This window comes from Enoplosus armatus, chromosome 6 (genome assembly GCF_043641665.1).
Source record: "Enoplosus armatus isolate fEnoArm2 chromosome 6, fEnoArm2.hap1, whole genome shotgun sequence".
Lineage (NCBI taxonomy): Eukaryota > Metazoa > Chordata > Actinopteri > Centrarchiformes > Enoplosidae > Enoplosus > Enoplosus armatus.
Window position 1 is genome coordinate 6,465,765 of NC_092185.1, and position 22,541 is coordinate 6,488,305.

Here is a 22,541-nt window from a genome sequence, read left to right on the forward strand (position 1 = left end):
GCCTGTCATTTGTATGCCGAATATATTACAAGATACCCACTGTCAGTGAAAACTCTTAAATCTTGTTCTGCCGTGTATCTTTTTTATCTCCACAGGGGCATTAGTTTTAATCTATTAGATTTCAAATGGAGTTTGGCGTAACTTTTTTTCCCCAATACTACATAACGGTTTATGTAAATGTTATGGGCTATATACCGGCTCAGTGTTGGCATATGGTGGCTGATAAGGTTGAATATAAATGTTGTAAATTTTCATTTTCAGATTGAATTATGTCCACTCTACTTGATGAGACAGCAGCAGATGTGCCAGTCAGAGACATCACAGTAACCCTGTCCCGGCTTGCAGCAGGTCCACAAGGTCTGTCATGCTGCCCATCCAACATATGAAACTGCAGTAACTACATGTGCTCTGTGTGTTACTGTTCATTTTATGTATGCATTGTTATATCCAAATCCCTGATTTTGTTTCTATGTTCTGTTTCCACCAAGAGGCGCTTTGGAAGCCATTAGAGAGGGGTTAACATGATTGATTTTGTTTCCAACTAATTGCTGAATTGTGGATTGGAATAAGAAAAACGAATTATTTGATATTGCTGTACTTTCTATGTGGTATGTTTACTGCATTGAAAGTGTTTTGATCTTAGAATTGCAGTTAATTTACTTACAGCAAAATGCTTGAAAATGTAAAAACAACAACAAATGATAATGGGGTTTTTTATGGTGACAGATTCATCCGTTTATCAAAATGCTCGGGCGCGACAGGACATCTCGCGGGTGTCGAGGGAGGAGCTGGAGGACCGGTTTCTGCGCCTCCATGAGGAGACCCTGCACCTCAAACAGCATATTCACAAACAGGATGACAAGATCAAGAAGTGAGATGCACACACACCACAGAGTTGGACCAAAAATAAATGATAAATGTATTATCAAAATAGTTCCAATTCTCTGTTGATTGACTAATCGTTGCTGCTCTAGTTTGAACTATCACTTAGACTTACATGCAAGTTTATCCTGGTCTCATATGTCCTATAGAGGGAAACTCACAAGAGACACATTAAAAACAGGATGGTCAAAATCTGAGCAGCAGAAGCGAAGGCATCCTGACTTTTAGTTATCCTACGGCTCCCATAATACAACTTGATGGATCCCCCACCATTGCTTTTTCAAACCCCCCAACTCCAGTTTGTAACACCAGCTGTATGTTAAATACATGAAGTCTCAAGGCCAAGCTGATAACCCAGATGACATGGCTGTATAATACCCCTCATGACAAGTAAACGGAACTTCATCTGTAGAAATGGTGGACAGCGACATTAACACTTTTCTTTATCACCTGTAATCATCCATCTCCTCCTCATCCACCCTTCAGGCTGGGCACTAAGCTGATGAGGCTGGTGAAGGACCGGGGTCGGATGGAGCAGCTGGCAGTGGGGGGAGGCCAGCCGGTCTCCAGGGTGCGGGACGTGGAGATGGAGGAGATGATAGAGGAGCTCCAGGAGAATGTCCGGGGACTGCAGACCGAGAACGAGGGACTGAAACAGCGCCTCCTTGTGGCCAAGCAGCAGCTCATCAACTCGCAGAGCAGGAGGCCGTCACCATACGGCCACGTCCAGTCACGAGTCAGCTCTGGATTAAAGAAGCTGCGAGACGATGCTTCCTCTCCTCAAACACGACCAAAAAGTACGTCACAGATATTTAGATATAGAATGAACAGTAGAGTACCCAACTTGGTTTTATATGACTACAGTAATATATTTAAATGTATTCTGCTGCTGTACACATTGTCATAGTTCACCCCAAAATGAAAATCAGTATCTAATTATGTCAGCAGAAGCCCCTTTAACACATTTACAGCCTCCAAACACGTTTTGTTGCAAGTTTGGCGCTGCAACACCATCACAACCTCCTTCAAATTATTGATGTTAAAATGTGGTTCCACCTCAGCTCTATAGACAAATCTTGTTTGAAAAGTAAACAAGCCGTCATCTGCGGTGCCACGTCATTTTTAAACCCGCACAATAACACTGTGATTTATGAAAGGATTTTACTCTTTATTCACTTTTACCACCAAATCTGAGCAGGACATTCTGTAGAGCTTGTTACATGTTGAAAATATGATAAATGAAATACCATTAAAATGGATGGGTAGATTTTACACCTTCAAATCACCAAAACCACCCTGACTGTTCTGTGCTGTTATCAGCTGAGGCAAAATCCACAATCCTCTGTTACATGAAGTTCATTTCGCTTTGAGTGGCTGCAGACCAGAGACCGACCAGGGGCTGACCAGGGGCCTAGCGGCCTGCAGTGTCCTGTTGATCTCTTGCTAGCTGGGTGTGATACACTGCATAAGTTATAAATCAGTCGGCGGATTCTTCTATACAGAGTCCATAAATCAAATGTTTACTTCACTATCTCCTGTATTTTCCCCCCAGACACTGCTTGCAAACCTTTTTTTTTTTTTATAAGCCTGTTTATCCTCCTACTGTTTTTCCTACAATACAGGTTAGAAGTATCATGTATGTCACAGTGGAACAGACAGAACAGTCATTGTAGTAAAAACCTCTGTGAACAAACTCTTTGGTCTCCTGCAGGTACCAGGAGTTTGGAGGGAGGTGGGAGACCTCCGACCGGCCTCTTACCTCGATTCGGACACAGCCTGCTGGAGGAGGCAAGGGCAGAGATCCGCAACCTGTAAGTGCTGCACGTCATCGCTGAACATTTGTCCATCAGACACGACCAATGGAGCCCTCCAGCATTTTTAAATCAGCTGGTTTAAAGGCCACAGTGATGAATAATCAAGACAAATATTGTTTTTTGGTTGCTTCCATATTTTAACATAATTGCCAAAGAATCTAACCTCAAACCTTGGGTTTTAGTACTGTGCTTAAACCTCCAGATGTTGTCTCATTTATATTCTTTCTTTCCATCTCTAAAAGCATAAAAAAACACATAACTTTGTTGTGATTGAGGCTTGGTATCAGTTTGATCTCAGAGGACAGACAGAACATGTTAGCTTTTTGCAGGAGCTGTTGAAGGTTAGCCTCTACCAAAAGAAGAGAGATAATGCTACCTTTAACTCCAAAGTGTTAAAGTCTTATTTACATATGTGTTCTTAGCTGGCTTGCTAACATTAGCCACTGGTAGGCCTACATTAGTGAATTAGCGGATTTTGTTCAGAGTTGAGGATGTGTGTGAGGACTACTATAGAGCTTCCGTGTGCAGTCAGAGGGTCTAACGTAGCTGTTACAGTAAATTCCTCCAGACTGTTGGCTGGCTGCTTGTTAAACCACAATGTCTCATTTTCTATTTGTACACATGTTAGACATGAAATCTGTGGAGCTATTTAAAGGCACCTTTTATATCTGATGGCTGAGTCACAAAAGTAAAGTAAAGAGTAATGTAACTAATTACTTTTGCTATAATTAATGCGGTAATTTTCCAGTTGGTATTACGTAATGAGTAATTGATCACATCTTTCAGTTCACACTGTGCAGGACAAAACAAGGCATTTTTTCTAGTCTCTGAAATGCAGGGTTTTTAATCATCATGCCATCTGGCTGGGGACAGATTTGTATTTGCCATATCTGTAGTAAGTTGAAATAACTAAAGCTAACTAGTAAGTTTTGGGGTTTTTTGTGCACCAGAGAGAATGTGATCGAGCTCCAGCGGAGCCACATGGAGGAGATGGAGGGAGTCTCAGAGCAGCTGCAGGACGAACTGAGGAAGAAGGAGGCAGAATATCAGGAGAGACTTCTGCAGGTCCGACAGCAGCAGACCTCCAAACTGAGGTAAAATCTTATTTTACCATTTGAGTGAACTGACCCTTTAAAAGCTATTATATGAGCAGTGTTGCTCTCACTACCTCAGTACCAGGACCATGTCATTCCACTGATACTGTAATATGATCCACACTTCCAATATTTATACCAATGAAATATAATTTGGTATGTATGTTTTGATAGTTTTACAAAGTTGTTGTTTGTAACAACAAAATTTAAGTGCATAAATGGCCCCAGATGTAATACATGTACGCCTATGTACTATGTATGTACAGTATACACACACAGACACACACACACTGTCACACCTACATGTCAGTGCATACACAGTCATGCACAGTATAATACATACACACACAAGAACACAGTCTGCTTTATCAGTGTGTTTACTCTAAACCTGATGAGACAGAGCCTGCTGATCTGTTGCATTGCTTCTCTCTATGTAACAATGTTTATCTGTATTGTCTTTATCTGTTTGATAAACGAACAAATAAATAAATGAAAACTCAGTAAATCAGAAAATTCAATGTATGTCTACAGACACTGACGTTGTTTGATCAGAACCTGAATATGACAACTATTGATTGTGTCAAGCCTTTCTATTGGATCAGACAGGCGAGAGGTTATACATGTGCATCTGCTGTGTAAAGAAACATCTCAGGGTTTCACACCTGAATGCACAGTAACACTCGTGTGTTGTGTTGTCTCTCAGGTCACATGTCAACAACAACGTGACGATGATCAAACTGCAGAAGCAGCTGGCTGACAGATCCAACGGCATAACAGAGCTGGAGGGACGATTCCTACAGCTGCAAGAGGTGAGAAGCTCTTACAGCCTCTTCCTCACTGAAGTCCTGCAATTACGTCAACTCACAAGGCAAATAGTGAAAGCCAATAATGCCAAATCAATACTTGTACCTCTGTGGGGAGCAGTCTCCACCTCTTGACTCTGAGACAACAAATCTCTGAAGAAGACAAGAACAGAAAAAAGATGGTTGTGAACTCACCATGTTATGAATGAGATGTTGATTTGATGAGTCACAGGGGTTTTACCTTTTATCTTCTGTCATCTAATTTTCAGCTACAAATGGCTTTCTTAGATTTATAAGAGTGTTGATGTAATTATGATTTTAGATGAGAATATGCAGGTTATTGAAAAATCATTATGATCTGTCGGTGTAATTATCATCATTTAATTATGAGACTTACACATAATAAAATATACTACAAAATAAATTGTATAAAAATAAAGTAATGGTATAAATTTTTGGTTTAAAAATCATTGAAAGTATAATTATTGTTTGTGTATTGTGTAACAGCAGTCTGCCAATCATATGAGAGCTGATCGTGGTTTCAACTCTCTGCTCATTTTGCCTTTATTTCAGAATAAGAGAGCCGTGTTGTTCATGATAACAAATCAATCCTCAAACTGCTTTCAAAGAACCAAATTAGCTGGATGAGAATTAACAGGATTGTTTTAGCCTGATATCAGCATGTTAGCCTGGATTAGCTGAACCACATTTGATTAACAGCAGACAGATGAACAGCTGCAAAAACAATTAACAAATAAAATCTTTGAACAGTTGATTTTGAGTTGCAGGACACATCACAGCTCAGAATCACAGCAGTAGAAATTCAGGAGAAAGATTTTGGCTAATGGATTAAAGGGTAAGGCTGGTGTAATTCTATATTTTAATGTGCTCTATGGCACAGAGAAAGAAGATATATCAGGCTCTGAGACTATAAGAAAAATAGAGAATATCACCAGACTTGTACTTTAAAATATGTTGTCCAGAATGTTTTTGCTGAATGTTAATTTGTGGATTCCAGAGTCAGAGGACACTGAAGGTCAGCCATGATGCAGCGATGATGAAGGTGGACGAGCTGTCGGGTCAGCTGAAAGACGAGAGGCTGAAGAGTTTGGATCTGGAAAAACGGCTGCAGAGTTCAACCATATCCAAGATAAAGATGGAGCAGGTGACCGCTACACCACACGAGGGCTACATGGTTATTCTCAGAAACATTAAATGCTTCACGTTTGTTTGGAAGACGGCTCTTTGTTGCATCTTCATCTGGTTCAAGACTCTGAGCTGATCTGCATGGTGGTTATGTATTGATGTATTGAACTGAATTTAAAATATAAAGGGTGAACATCATATAAATGAAGCATAAAGCTTCTAAACTGCTCTCTGTCGGTCCTTAAAGCCGAGGCACTAAAGACCACTGGATGATGTAATCAGGAAGCAGGTTGTTCGGACGAACCTTCTGTGGTCGGACTGTGGTGGAGATGAACCACAGGACAGACTCATCTCTTCTCTCCATCTTGTGTGTTCTCTAGCTGCAGGAGCGAATCAGTGAAGTGGAGCAGGAGAGGGACCTGCTGAAGGAGAACAATGAGAAACTGGTCAACAGGTAGGCAGCCTCAGTCTGATGGTTTATTTCAGGTAAATGCTTACCTGTTTGTTTAATAGGCCTGTTATAATCTCCGGCCCACTTCCCACCAGCAACAGAGCAATTTGCACTTTTACTGAGTTTAAGCACCTGGTCATCTGATATCTGGTAATCTGATCTAACCAATCAACCAATTCCACCAGTTGCAGGGTGACCATGCAGAATACTCTGCTCCACAAAATGGTTCTTTTAAATATCAGATCCCTAACCCTAACCCTAACCCTAACCCAACAAGGTTGGTTTTAAATGATTTTATTTTAACCTATAAACCTATAAATTTATTTCTAAAAACCTGGCAAAGACCCGATGTGTTTAGTGCTAATTATAAAATGTTAGCATCCTAAACATTTAGACACGTTTGTTTTCAGACGCACAGCTCTGTGTACAGAGCTGTATATCTAATGACCAGTCAAATGTTGTGACTCAGCTGTAGCTTCCAGTTCCTTCCTACCAGCCTTCATACTCACATGTCTGCAAATTCAAATGTTTCCAGTGCCTTTGACGTGTCATGGCAACAAAAGTGGCAGATTCAGGAGCAGCAGCTGAAGTTACAGATCGTCCAGCTAGAGACGGCGCTGAAGGCCGACCTCGTTGACAAAAATGAAATCCTCGACAAAATCAAAGCGGAGAGAGGTACTTTTACTTATTTTATTTCAATATTATAACTGTTCTGCATGCTGATTACTAAATAGATTTACTTTGTTGCTGTGCAGGTCGATAATTGATCATTTGTAACTGATCTGGTTAAAATATTAAAAATAAATAATTTCACATTCCTCTCTGATTTTATGTAGTTGTAGAGCTACTGTCATTTAATTTATTGTCATATGAAGAATAATTGTTTTGCTACAGAGGAGCTTAAATCATGCTAATATTTGAAAGGAAATATATGAGTATTGATAAAGAGATTTAACCCCCGATTTAATCAACGTGATTGTTTTTTCAGATACAAGTGAGAAGCTGACAGAAGAAAATAAGAAACTTCAGATCCAGTTTTTGGAACAGAAGCAGCAGCTGGAGGAACTCAATGATCGTTTGAAATTCTACAGCAGGGTAAGATTTTAAAATGAATCCTGTAATATTAAAGTTAGTTAATAGTGAATATATAATATAGAAGCACAGATCTGCTTATTAGGTCACAGCTGTTCTGGTTTATAGTGTCAAAAAAACAACTCAGTTCAGAACAGAGGCAGCAAAATGTTGCATAAAACCAGTAGTTTCACATTTTGCTAGCTGGTGGCACATTTTCAAAGTTTAGCAATGAGCGTTTGAAAGCCTTAAACGAGTTCCTCAGCGAGTTAACAATTCACAAGTGTTTGGTGTAGTTTAGCGAGATCGAGTTAAACGTGAACGGGCTGCACTGGGCGACTTTTATCACTTCATAGATCTGCTAAGCAGACTCTAAGTTGGTGTACCAGGCTGATGGCGAGAGGAGGAAGACGTTGCCTGATTAGAGGCGGTCTGGAAACGATGGTCCAGCCGTTGCAGGGGAATCCCACAGCAGAGTGGACCAATCTTAGTGGTGGTTGTGAATTGGAAGAATCTGGACCATAAGGATTAATGAACAACGTGTTTTTAATGACTACTTTATTATTTGCCGTTTACCAGCTAATTTCCTTTTTAGAGTAGAAAGTTATTTTTTCAGTCACATTCAACACAAATCAACTTCGGGCTTGTGGTTGATATTAGTGGCTGACATCACAGCCCACATGTCAGGCGTTCTGTGAACTGTAGTTCTTCAGGGTCATTGCATCTAAACGACTCATGTTGTGTTCTTTAAAGGAGAGTGAGTACAACGTGTCCGAACTCACTGAGGCACTACTGCTCATAAAGGTAAGTGCAAAATAAACCTTTTTATATTGTGTTGCTTTTCATTTAGTTATTACAGAACAAACACAGGAAATGGTGTCAGTGAGGTGTACAACTTATTCTTTCTATAAAGGTTTTAATAATGTCTTTGTGATGGTATAAGGAAAATAAACCTTTTAAAAAATACAGTATGTTTCACTGTGTGTATATATGTATTTGTCAGGTATATTTTGTTACCTGTAAATTAAGTTGCTGTCGCCTCTAGTACTAAATAATGATTCTCCCCCACAGACGCGTAACTCCCAGAGGAGCGGAGATCTGGGCTTCCTGAAGGAGGTGGAGGAGGGAGCGGGCAGAAGCGCAGAGAGCACCGTCCGAGAGCTACGAGCCGCTCACGCTGAAACCATCCAAGAGCTGGAGAAGACCAGAAACCTCCTCAGCATGGAGAGCAAGATCTGCAAAGACTACAAGGTGGAGGGGGTCACATGCAGACCTATTTCTCTCAATTTATCTTTCTTTTTTATCCTTCATTATCTTTTTCATTTTTTTTTTTTTTTTTTCATTTTTCATATCCATATTTTTTAGACCACACTCATTTTGAACATTGACATTTCACGTAGATGTGTGTTGACTGGTTAAGCAGACAGACTTAACCATCACAGTGAAAGTTAGAATTGACTGGCTGAAGTGTCCCACCCACAGACATCAGCAGACTCTTTGTATCTTTGCTGGTTTTGGAGATGGTGATGATTGTTGCTTGTTTCAGGGACATTTTGCCTTCAGTCTGGTCTTCAGCAGTGAAACATGCGACTTTACTTGTCAAGAACATTCAACAGTTTGACCCTAAAAAGTCATTGGTTGCCTTCTCTGCATTTTAGGACCTTTTTTGTTGCTGCATTGTCCTAAAGGTTAAAGTACTGACCATCAAAGCTGATAGTCAGTACTTTAACCTCAAAGTCATTGTTGTAATTCAAATGAGTGTGTGAGGGGCGTCCTGGTGGCCAAGGGTTAGTCTAAGATCCTGACCATGTAATCACAACATCGCTGGTTTGAGTCCAGTTCTGGGCCCTTGTAGCTTGTCTTCGCCCCACTTCCTCTATTTCTTGTCAACTCTCTACTGCACATTATCCAGTAAAGAAAAAATAAATGCCAACATGTGACAGTAAATCCAAAAGAATGACTACAGTTTGTGTATCTATGTGTCCATCAACATGTGTGCACTGAAACCATTCATGCTGTCTGATACAAATGTCTCCTTATTGCCTGAAGTGTAAGTGCTTAGTAGACTTTGTTCTGAATCTCTTGGTAATGAGGCGGAGCTGGAAGCTGTGTTAAAGAAGATGGACAGTGACAGAGTCGAGCATGAGCAGAAGCTGGAGCGACAGGCCCAACTGCTGGACACGAGGGCAGCGAAGATCAAGAAACTGGAAGGTATTTATTTATCCAGGCTTTCAACAAACCTTCATCTGAGAAAACCTCCCAAACACAGCTAGCCTGGCTCTGTCACACAATCCACCTACTAGCTCCTCTAAAGCTCACTGATTAAAAGGAAAGCCAATAAGTGTATTTCCCAATCAATTGTTTAAACACCTTCCAAAAACTAATCTCCTTTTCTGTTAAATGCTCCACTCTGTTCACCAGCTAGTCTCTAACTTTGTCTGTCTGTTGTTTGCTGCTGAGCAGGTAGTGTACAGTGTCTTTCTACAGCTATGAGAGAGTGAGAATGAAGCTAAACAGCAAAGTTGTGGTCCAGACAGAAACAATCACATTGTCACATTTGTTCACATTTCATACGTCCTTATCATTAAAAAAATGATTATAACCACTTTAAGGAATACAGAATCGGGAAAAACACTGGCGGCTCCTCACGCATACAATTCTATAGTGTAGAAACATCCCACGAAAAACAGGGGTTTTTGATGTGTAACTGTTTACTAGAGGTTGTTTTGTAATATCTCCTCTGTCTTTGTTTGTGTTTGTTCTCTATCAGCTGTGATTATCTATGAACTCAAAGTTTCTGTTGCTGCTCCTCAGCTCAGCTCAGAGACATCGCCTACGGCAACAAAACCTACGTCTTCAAACCAGGCGTCACAGATGAAGATGAGGCAGACGAGTCTGATGAAACTCTTCAACTCCAGCGTGGAGAGAACCTTCTTGAACTTCAAATAGTCGGCACCACACTGTCTCCTTCCGCCCTGGAGGCTCTGGGCGACTCTGAACCCTCCACCTTCTGTACCTACTCCTTCTATCTGTTTGAGCTGCACTCCACTCCGGTGGTGACGGGCCAGAAACCAAAATACGGGTTCACATCTAAGTACGTGGTGAGCATGGACGACCGGTTCCTGGACTATCTCCATAGAAACTCCGTCACTGTGGAGCTGCATCAGGCCCTGGGTTTAGACTGGAGGACAGTGGCGACTGGTCAGCTTCGGCTGCAGCAGCTACTAGAGCAAGACGGAAGAGTTCATGGGAGCATGTCGCTGGTTGGTGAGTTTAGCTCAAACTAACAATCCCTGTTGGCAGGTAGTAATATGATATGGCAAAGAAAAACACAATACAAACTGTGAAAGAGACAAACAATGTGAGCAGACCTGGTCAACAGCTGGACCAGGAGCTGCAGGTCCAAATCCCCAGATCCACGGTGAAAATGTTGGTGTGAAAAGTAGAAAACGCTTTGTATTGTGTTGACCTTGAGCAAGGCATTTTACTCTGACTAGCTCCAGTGTGGCTGAAGTTTGTGGGTTGTACTCCTGAGTGCTTCCCTGTGAAAACAAACCACAAAACCTCAACAGAAAAGAAACCTTGCCTTTAGATTTTCATTTTGTCTAGAAACAGTGTTTGTTTGTTTTTTGCAGTTCTAATAAATACAATAAAATGCAATACAATATGCTTACAAAAGTTGAATAACACACCTAAAAAGACAGAAAGACAAAAGAAGACAAAAATAACAGTGAATAAATTATAATTAATGCAATCTGTGAGGTTAAAATATAAAAACAACTTTCTAGTCAAAATGTGATTTTGAACGGATGAGTTTTAAGTTTTGTTTTAAACGTAAATGAGGTTCACATTCTCAGATCTACATGGAGGCTGTTCCAGACTGTCTGAACTAGACTTTAGTCCTGGACCGAGGAACAGTGAACGTGAGAGAATCAGCAGAATGCAGTCATGCTCAGACCTTTGCAGTTGCAATTAAAACATTTTAACAGAGGAAACATGTTTGCAACTCTTTGTCAGGGACGTCTGATGAGGTGTGGTCCTTTGGCTCTGTGGATTACTGGCTGAGGCTGCGGATCCCCATGGCAGAGACCATCCGTCTGTACAAAGAGAAGGTGAAGGCTGTTGGATACATCAACACTGCACTGAACCAAGACGCACAGGTAGCTGCACTTCACATTTGAGTAATTTAAAGGGAAACTACAGTTTGTTACATCATTGCATCGCCCTCATTTCTATCTATTCCAATAATGTAACTGATGAAATCTCAGAATGTTTTAAGAGGCGGTTTCAGGAATAACTTCAACATTTGACTTTGTTTTCTCTCAAATCAGTTTGAGTGTGTCTTACTCTCATAACACAACAACTCACAGTAACTGCAACGTTGGAAGCTTCAGTTAATCATCAGCATGATGTAACTTCTACATGAACCTTTCATTTTTGTCCCATGATGCACCTCAGCTGCAGTCACCCAGCGGCTGTTGGAATGAACTCTACATCACTGTCCAACGTTGCCGAGACCTGCAGTCCAGAAGCTCCCAGCAGCCGAGCCCCTATGTGGTCTACAAGGTCTTTGACTTCTCCGACCACCCAACCGCCACCGTCCACGACTGCTGCGACCCCCACTTTGGTGAACTCAAGTCCTACTCTGTCCTGATGGATGTAGAGCTGGACCAGTACCTGAAGTCTGAGGTCCTTCAGTTCTACGTGTTTGACTACAAAGAGGAGCAGATGGACACGTACCTGGGGAAGGCCAGAGTGCCTCTGCTGTCATTGGCCCAGGACCAGGGCATCACTGGTGAGGGTTTACTGGGCCTCGGGGCTCTCTCTCCTGGACTTTGACTTTTCTCAGGGTTTTAAAAGTACAGATTTTCAAAGGTTTGCTGCTGTTCTTGACCTTACTTTATAGCAAATAAATAAAACACATGCTAATTAGATTACATTTTAAAAATTAAATTGAAATATTTAAGTGAAAGTGTTAAATTAAAAATGGAGATTTGAGCATCTGCTGTTCCATGACAGCTGGACAACTCGATCTGCTGATGAAGGTCACATGACATGAGTGAAAGCTCCAGAACAACTACTAAACAGACCTTAAGTTGCGATTGTGTCATCAACAATCATACCACTGTTTTTTCAAGTTGTAGCTTTTTAACTACAATAGAGCTCCAACAATTAGCCAATTCATTGATTAGTTGACTGAAAGAAAATGAATCAGCAACTATTTTGATTTCTTTCATTGTAGTAAATTAAATATTTTTGAGTTTTTAGAGTTTTGGTTGGAGACAAGACATTTTTAAGATGTCACCTTGGAGTCTGTGAAACTGGGATGGGCATTTTTCACAGATTTTTGATGTTGTATGAACCAAATGTTGAACCAGTTAATGGAGAAATAATTGTCAGATTAATCGACATTGCAAATTATCGTTAGTTGCAGCTCTAGTTTGGTTCACTGAGATTCAATCTGCACTGTCATGAATGAGGTTATCTCTGGATATTATGATTTTCTCATATTGAAGCCTTTGTCTGCTTCAAGGCTTATTTCAGTGTTTTGTAACGCGTTAGATCATTTCTCTCTTGTTTGTCCTTCAGGTGTGTTTGAGCTGACTGATCCCTCTGGATTCCCCGCCGGCCATATTGAAGTGACCCTGAAGTGGAAGTTGACTTACCTCCCTCCACCAGGCTCCACCATGACTGTCGAAGAGCCCAAGTTCATCCCAAGAGAGAAGCATGTCAAGCTAACGGCTGATCTAAAGCAGGAACATTACTTTGTGGAGGAAGAGAAGAGAGATGTTGGTGAGAAAGGGAAGGAGGAAGCCAAAGACCTTTTTCATCTCTCCGCCTCTCTCCCTGCGGTCACTGCGTCGAAGGTCAGGAGATGAATAAATACAAAACAGTGAAACCAGAAGTCTTAACAGTAATTCAGCAGTGTCAAATGTTTTGTGTGCCTGTTTGTCTTTTCTTTCTGGCTTCTTTGGAGCCAGAACCTTAAGTCGTGATTGTGTCATCAACAATCATATCACTGTTTTTTCAAGTTGTAGCTTTTTAACTGGCTTCTTTGGAGCCAGAAAGAAAAGTCGATGTTTACCTATAAAGGTGTATTCCAACAAACTATTTTCCCTAATTTGAATGTTTTGTTACCACCAGGCCCTGCTGCCAAATCTCAGACAGAAGACACAAATAAAAGAGGGACTGATGGCCAAAAAAGTCACATTTGTGGATCCCTCAGCTGCTAATGACCAGGTGAGATATTTAGTAAGAATTTAGTTACTGTGACCCATGCATGTCCTATTTTATGTGTTTTGTCTCTGAAAGAGAGGTGAACCAGACCACGGACCAGTTTAAATAGGTGTCACTGACTGACTTCCTACTCTCTTTTATAATTGAAGAACAGGAAGGGATTTAAATAATATGGAAATGGCTAAAATAACTAGTGTAATTACTAATAATAACAAGGTTTTATAATGAGGAGGGAAACTGTTGGCATCTATTCTGCTGAGGAATCACCCCTTCCAGCTGTCCACAGTGCTACAAGCATACATTTGTCCAACCTTTAAAAAAGTATTGTTCTTTTCACTGAACAAATTCTATATACATTTTTATTCCATACGGCGTTACAGTCGATTATTTCAAAAGCTTTGAAAGGAAAACATTTTGATGACTTATTAGCCTCTGACTACTGGGACGGAGAACAAAATGATGAGCTTGATTACTGACCTCAACAAGTTATTAAAATTGTTGCTGTTTAATAATTTAATGATTAATTGACTAATCTCTGCTTCATGAAGGGGTTTTAACTTGTACAGCAGATAATAAAAGTTGTTGATTTTCAGTTGATTGGGAAACCTGCAGTGGAAATATTTGGGAACTATTATAAACCAGAAACCAACAACATCAGTTTAATGTTGTTGTTCTTTTCTCTTCTTTCAGGTTGAGGACAAGAGCTCACCACGTCCCAGAGAGACCACGTCATCACCTGTTGGACAGGTAAAGTGAGAGGGTCACTACAGTCAAACCGTGTGTCTGTTTCATCTATAATTAATAACAATAATAATAATCATGATAGGGTTTTACTTTCCTTCAAAGATTCTCTTTTCAAAGTAAATACAATTGAGGTATCACATCATTTACCATTAGAGGTTAATATTATGGAATATATATTCTGGAAAACCACCCACTCCGGCTACACTGATTGAACCTGTTGTGACTTTGAAATTCATTTCCAAATGAAGTCTGTCAGAGTTGAACTCAGATTTTTACTGTTCTGTGCTGAAGAATAACTAAAATCTTTGATTATCGCTGATGTGAAATCAATCAATGTGTGACTTTGGCTTTTTGAAACAAGAGTGTTTTGTATTTGCAGGTTTTGTCAGAAGCGACTCCTCAAAGCACCGCAGAGGAAGAGGATGAGGAGGAAGAGTCTCACTTCTCTGAAGGACAGCTGCTCCCAACAAGCTCTCAGTCCTACTCCGACGATTCTGAAATCTCGGAGGAAATTATCGAAGGTAAAGAAATATTGATTAATGTTGATTGTTAGAATCACCGGCAATATTGTATAATATTATTATGATGCCTTCTGAACAAACTGTTCTCATGATGTGGGACATCTCTGCGGTTAAATCCTTTTGTGTGCAGGTTGTAAGCATCATTTCAGATGTTGGGGTTTAACCCTTTAATATATACGTTTCCTCCTGAATTAATACCGTTTGACCAGCGCCCTTCATTCAGCACAGTCTTTATTATAAGAGATTGATGAGGTATTTATGGACGTACTGGTTATGTAGAAAATTTAGTTTGGTGCCAAATTGGAAACATTTATTTATTTGTTTAAGTGGTTTGTGGTTAAAACCAGAAACTGACTGAGTGAATAAATGCTGATGTACATGAAGCATGAGACCTAAAGTGAAGCGCTGAAAACATCAGATCTGTGTGCAGCGATGAGGAGACTGTAACCTTCCTCTCATCATGTTCTCCACATGGTTTTCCATCTTTTGAGCTTTGACTGGTGCTCTTTTAATGACGTCATCTCGTTGTGTCCTCTTCTTCTCCTTCTGCGATGGTTTAATGGCAGCGACTAGAGAATTAGCTCCACCAGCTGTTTATCTCCATCAACCAGTGAACTCATGTTCACACAGCAGCAGTTGTGTCTTCTTTGGATGAGTTTCTGGAAATCCAGTTAAAATTTGAGCTCCATTTGGATGGATACTTGACTGCTGTTATTTTGTTGATGCTGCTAATGTTTGCTGCATGTCGGGATTCTGATTTAGTTTAGTATTTCTATTATTTTGTTTTGCAACAAACAAAGTCACACGTGCAGGAGGTGGTTAAATTATATTACAGCATCACGTTAAAAAAGAGTGAGCAGGAATAGGTAATATGATTTAAAATAATTATTATCAGTATTTTTAATATGTTGATCAGTGTCTTTCAATTGTGTGCTTTTGTTTGTTTTTGTGGGGGGTTGGTTTATATTGTATTACCTTATTTATAATGTACATTTGTATTAAAATGCTTTTTTCTATTAGTAAAAAAATAGTATTTTATCATTGGCAATATTACAGAAGGTAAGGGGGAAAATAGTAGTTATTGTTTTTCTCCTTCTTTATTCAATCCTCTGTTTCCAAATACTACATCATACTTGTTATATTTTGATTCACTGTGGAAAGAAGTGTTTGTTTTTAATCGTGGGTCAAACTCTACCAGCCTGGCTGTTTTTTAAGGCCTGTGCACTGTCTTAAAGGTGCTAATGTTTTTGTTTTCCAGCAATGCTTCCTGAGCAAAACAGACATAAATTTTGAATGTGGCTGCCAATAATCTTTAGACCTGCTTCATAAATGTTAATGACAGCCCTCTGAGAGACAGCGGACATCTTACTCACCTTGTTACTCGATACCAGCAAACATCCTGATGCCAAATGCAGCTGAGAAGGCGATGCATTCAAATCTTTATCATTTGCTTTTTATTTCCTTCTTAAATAACATGTTTCTACATAATCACAATCTTCTTTTATTGTACCAGTGATTTATCTCATGCCTGTCTTTTTTTTCTCCTCTCCTGCTCGCTGTCCGGATCCATCCAGATCCTGAGGAGGCTCCAGCAGCCAAAGAGGATCAAAGTGAATCGACTCAGTCCGACAGCGATGACTGCATTGTTTATGGACCAGCCACGGGGAGGAAGGTCAGTGAATCGTCTGTTTACCTTCCACAGAACTGAGAGAAAGCCCCAGACAGAAGGAAGGATTGTTCCAGTCTGGGCCTCGTAGCCTGGGACTACACAGCAGAGTTGATCTCCGGCTCAGGAAAACACAGTTGCACTCATGTTTTGATTGTGCAGAGATTTGTGAAGGTGTTTTGTTTTTGTTGAGGTTCAGTTCGATTTTATTCTGCGGACAAGCAGGAGCTTGTTTCTGAATCCGGAGCGCTCGCTCCATTTGTGAACACCACAAACGTCCAGCTGAAGTCAGCTTGTTATTTCAGATTATCTGCTATTGTTATATAGAAGTCAACAACAGAGACTGAACTTTGGGCGCAGCTCGACCATCACAACACAAATACACAATGATGGAGGAGGCGCACTTTGCAGGAGTTAATGCTGCCGGTTAACTAATTACTGATTATTTGAACTAACTCTATAAACTGTGATCCATGTGTTGGTCCTCAGTCCTCGGAGCGAGTGCGGGTGGAGATCATGTCCCTGAGTTTGAGGCCGGAGTCTTGGGTGGCCCGGGACAGCAGCGTGGTGCGTCTGTTTGTGGAATACTCTCTCCTGGATCTGCCCACGGAGGAAACCCCCCTGTCTCTGCCCAAACCCCCCCGGGGCAAGAGCATCAACTACAACTACAGCAAAGGTAAGAAGAGATCAGAGAGAGATCAAAATGAAGGCAAGAGAATTCCAAGATGGGTGTGATCTGAGCAAGGGCGCCAGAAGTAGGGGGGTAGTTAGTAGGGAAGGGGCTTCACTTACGCCCCTGGCCCACATTCGTTTTAAGTCGCTGATCACTTTATCCCAGTATGTTAGTATGTGGGTGTGGTCTGACCCATGAGTACTCATGTACTAATGTAGTGATGACTACTGAGTACTCATGTACTAATGTAGTAATGACTACTGAGTACTCGTGTAATAATGTAGTGATGACTACTGAGTACTCGTGGGTGGCGAACATGTTGACGGTATCGCGGCTGCTGTGATCTCATCACAGGATGGTCTCCAGTAGTTTTCTGTGTTTTCCAGTGAAATTCAGACTCCAGTGTGACGTGTTTTGAATGCGGGTTTGATTGACCTGTTTGTTGTTCTGTCCTTTCAGTCATTCCTGTGGACGCAGAGAACAACGGGGTGAGGCGGCGGCTGCTGAGGGGAGTCCTGCAGGGACGAAACCCTCAGATGGAGAGGTGGGTGAGGACACGTCTGATGAGATAAAAGAAAGCTTTTGTTTTTCCTTGTTGAGGCAGGAAGTGAGACAGCTGGAGGCAGATGTTCTGGTGGGATTCAGAGCCAGAGTCGCTCAGTTAAATAGTCACAGCAGCAGACATAAAACATCATACGATGAAGGGATCTCTACGGTGGCCCTGAAGGCTCAACGCACTGCAACTTCAGAAAGCAATATTGTGGCGGGCATTTTATAGACCAAACCATTCATCATAAAAATAATCAAGGAATTATTTGATAAGGAGAATAATCATCAAGATGGGGGTTATGAAATGAGTCATACTGAAAGTATTAATAATAAATAGTAATAATTAATCTGTTTGTTGTCGTTGGACAGAATCCGGTTCACGGTGGTGAGTGAGCCTCCTGAGGAAGAGGAGCAGGAGAGGGAGTGTGAGGACGTGGGAGTGGCCTTCCTCAGGATCCCTGAGATCCTGGAGAGACAACAAGACCTGACTGAGACCAGCCTCAATGGTCAGCACACACACACACACACACACACACACACACACACACACACACACACACACACCGTTAAGCAGAATGGGACGCAACCAAACTGGATCATCATAACAACACAAGGAGGAGTTACAACCAGGCATAACAACTAATTTTGATTTAAGCACCAGGTCTATTCATATGTTGATTGACAGCAAGGTTGACCAATCGTTTGGTCTGCAGCCCTCACTTGAACAGCTGCTGGTATTCAGTGTTTGTCTGTGTGTTTCCTGCAGTTTTGGACGTGGAGGATAGCAGCGAGGTGGTCGGCAGTCTGACCGTGTCTGTGGAGGGACTGGATGCCCTGCAGGCCATCATCCAAGACCAGGACCAGGAGCGGACCCCCGTCTCCCCTCTGCTTCCATCAGCATGAGGCAACAACACTGACTCAACATCACCTGACACCACCGACCCGGCAGGTCTGACTAAGTACTCAGTTAACTACTGTTCAAACCTCAGACGGTGCTTCAGCAGGAAATCTACCTTCATTCTGAGGTCGTGGTTCATTCAGGTTTTGATCTCGGGTGGTATTTTGTAGATATTTCCACTGACATGTAAAACGTGTCAATTACTGCATGTTAACATGTTTCTGAGCTTGAGGGAACTGAATGATTGTTCAGGTCATTTTAACTGTTTCTTTGCACAAATTCACAGATGAATAAATGTAGGAGTTTACGTTTTGTTTTTTTAGCCCTGTAAGCAGCTTGGCTCTTTGTCTGTCTGTCTGTCCGTCCGTCTGTCCAGACAGAAACATCTTAACAGCTATTGGATGGATTGTGATGAAATGTGACGATGGTTCAGACACTCATGTTCTCCTCAGGATGAGTTGTAATAACTTTGGTGATCCTCCGACTTTTCATCAGATCTACATTTTAATGTGTCCAATACTACAGAACTAATGACATTCCCATCATCCTCAGCTGTACTTTACTGCTAATTAGCTAATGTTATCATGCTAACACGCCAAACTAGGATAGTGAACATGGTCAACATTGTACCTGTAAATCAGCATGTTAGCATGGCCTTTGTGAGCATGTTAGCATTTTAATATTTCAGTGTGTTGTAGGGATTTGTTTTACATTGAAAAACAGTCATTATGTTTAACCTTGATGCTTTCAAAAACGTTAACTTTTCAACTGTTTATTTAGCCCAGTTTTAATGTAAATGAGACATTGACCTGCAAATCACCAAATTGATGCTCAGTATGAGGATACTCAGTGACTTTCTGCTCAGTGACTTTCTGTCTCAGTCATGTTGCAGGTTAACAGCCACCATGTGGAAGTCACCATAAAAACTGAATATAAAGATAAAATGTAGTTGCCTTCCCTGCTAGAGAGGACTGTAGTGTATCGAGACAAATCTACTGAGGTAGGTTATCTTACTTGATATATAACTGAACTTAACCGTTACTGTCAGAATGTATTATGAAGTCAAATATATAATAGTATGTTGATATACTGTACACTAGCTATCGTAATGATCTATTTTTAAACGTGAAAATAATTTAAAGTTTGCACTGTGTTGATACACTACAGTTATTTAATGTATTTCAGGTTTTTAGTTGATGTAATATTTCCTGTAGCTCAGGTTCAGGTCTGAGTTTTAGATTTGGCTGTGGATGATGATCTCTGCCTCTGGCAGGTTAGCAGCAGCTGGATAGAGTTTCTACAGTTTTCTTTCATTTTGGATGTAATGTAATATAGTTTCAGTGTATTGATAGCTGCTTCAAACCTGCAGAATAATGTTTGTAATGTTTATAGGAGAGAAAGAAGTCTTAAAAGCGTGCCTTAAATTTGATGTTTCCTGTATGATGTTTTGTATTGTGCTCTAATAAAGAGTGTTTTTTCTGCACATGTGGGGAACCAAATATGTTTATTTCATAAACATGATGAAAGAAAGTTGGAAGTGTCATTACAAACCTCTAACGATCAAAAGAACACGGTCACAGTCTGAAAGCAAATAAGCAATCAGCCTTGAAATGTACATGTGAGAATTGTTTTATGACGTACTTCAAAAGATGCAAATCTCCTCTAACTTTGGTGTGAAAAGCTGCATTGAATATGAGTCTGTTTAAATATGAAGAGTTCTCATGAAATGTTGCTCTTCTATAAGACACAGGCAGCGATTGTTAAATAAATCGATCAATCGATCAAAAAAAGATAAGCAGCAGATTTTGTTTATTTTATTTAGAGGGAATAATTGTAAATAGACAAGTGAAGCTACATTTTATGAGACGAAATGGTATAAATTAAGGCCAAGTTAGTTTAATAGTGTTGTTATTTAGGATTTTTGTTTGGTTTTATTCTTATCATTATTCTTATCATTAGTATGTGGGTTGTGTAAGTTATATCACTTGTATATTGTCTTTGTTATTATTTTGATAAGTTATTAAAAGAAAAGAAATGATTCAGCAGTCATTTTGAGTATTGATTAATCGTTTCAGTCATTTCACAAGCAAAAGAGCCAATTAATCATCTTTCAGATTCTCAGATGTGAACATTTGATGCTGAATCTCAAAACAAAGACATTTGAAGACCTTGAGAAATTGTGAATGCTATTTTTTTAACATTGCATAGAAAATTATCAGCAGATTAATTTATAGTAAAGATAATTGTTGGTTGCAGCTCTGGTGGATTTTTGTGAAACGTTATAAAATGTGGATCCTGACAGTTTATAACTGGCTGCAGAGTGAGTTGATGTAAAAAAAAGTTCTGGTCCTGGTTCTGGTCCTGCTGGAGTCAGTCTGGTTTAGTTTAGTTCAGTGTGAAAAATCGTCGTGCACCGCTGCCTCTGTACACTCATTATCTACTTTCTGTATTATTTTCCACACACAGTGTTATTGTATTCTCATGTTGCAGCGTCCCAGTTTGTCCACCGAGGTGGTTCATCTCCAGTGTGTCAGCTCCAGCTGACAGACTGAAGAACAGGAGGAGGTGAAGAAAAGGACTGAACACAGAAACATCAAACACTCAGGATATAAAGAGCCGAGGACGCAGCAGATTTCACTGCAGCAGGTAAAACTTTCCTCTGATTATAGGATCTGTTTCATCCTCTGTATTCTTTCTGATATTTGAGCAGGTTGTGAAGTTGTGACTGGAGAGCTGCAACTGTTAGTCAAATAATTGATTAGTTGATCAAAAACATAATTAATCAAACTATTTTGATATGCAATTAATTGTTTGTCGTTCTTTTCAAGCTAAAATGGTGCAATCAAACATTTGATGGTTTCTCGAATGTGAGAATTTGCTGCTTTTCTTGGTCTTTCAACACAGAAAAGTGAATATTTTAATATATATAAACTAATATATTTAATGACGTCATTGTTCTTTAGGGTGTTATAATGGGGCATTTTTCACTGATTGCTGATGTTTTATAGACCAAATGAATCAAGACAATAATCAGCAGATGAATGAGTAATGAAAATACTCGCTAGCTGTTGGAGCCCCCATGATGTGAGACGTTTATTCAGCCTTTAATATTGTTGTAAATGCTGTTTTGTTCACTTCAAATCTGGAAAAAATAAGCTGAACTGTTGCACAGGAACTTCATGTGTTTTCATCACAAATAATAAGATTCAGAGCGAAAAACTAGAAAAGGGGACTTTGTTAACAGTTGCACAATTCAGTAACTTGTTGTGTTATTAATATTAGTAGCATATATTTACAGAAAGCTGGATTCATCGCTGTGGATATACAATCTGTACTTTCTTCCCGTCTGAATCGGAGAGGTTTGTTATCTCTGATGATTTTCAGCCACAATGTGTGTGTGTTATTTTTTTCTTTCTCTGTGTCTGACATCTCCATGGCAACATCCTAAATGTTGCTGCAGTCTATCAATAGTCGTCCCTCTGTAGGAATACAGCAGGACGTCCACAGGACTTCAGCTGTTCATGAAGGTTGGCCATTGGAGCTGAACACAAAAGTTATTATTGTGACGTTGTGAGATTACGTAGTAAAATCAGATCAAATAAAACAGCGTTGATGTTTGAGACAGACTGATTAAGAACTATTTGAGTGAAATGAATACAAATGAAATAAGAAATAAAAGAAATGAAAGGGATGAACAGGGATATTACCTGTGAGGTTCCTCAGACCGTTACTCTTCTCTGTGTTTACATGGAGCCTTAAGATAAGAGTTTATTCAAAAGAAAATCCTTCATGTCAATATGTAAACATAACTAGCTCGCTCCGAAAACAGTTGTAGTTTGAAATGGGTAGTTAACGCCTTGACGGTCCATTTTCTCCTTAACAGTACTAATGTTTTTGGAATAACTCGTTTCTAGTTTGTGTTGTTCAGGTCTGAACTCTTCTTGATTAGTGATGAAGCAGGAGATCACATGACATTTTATATGGGATGAAAC

General features: G+C 40.2%; 1 protein-coding gene across 1 annotated transcript; it reads left to right on the forward strand.

Moving 5' to 3' along the window:
- The first annotated feature begins 269 nt into the window (after positions 1-269).
- rpgrip1l (RPGRIP1 like) lies at positions 270-18,554 on the forward strand. Its single transcript, XM_070907736.1, has 25 exons — positions 270-357; positions 727-871; positions 1,369-1,679; positions 2,594-2,693; positions 3,647-3,790; positions 4,494-4,599; positions 5,612-5,758; positions 6,120-6,193; positions 6,726-6,865; positions 7,179-7,285; positions 8,015-8,065; positions 8,333-8,512; positions 9,355-9,472; positions 10,076-10,528; positions 11,279-11,421; positions 11,720-12,056; positions 12,851-13,128; positions 13,406-13,501; positions 14,189-14,245; positions 14,622-14,763; positions 16,338-16,435; positions 16,919-17,105; positions 17,562-17,646; positions 18,021-18,157; positions 18,418-18,554. The coding sequence occupies exons 1-25, from the start codon at positions 270-272 to the stop codon at positions 18,552-18,554; spliced, it is 3,861 nt and encodes a 1,286-aa protein (XP_070763837.1).
- The last annotated feature ends 3,987 nt before the right edge of the window (positions 18,555-22,541 follow it).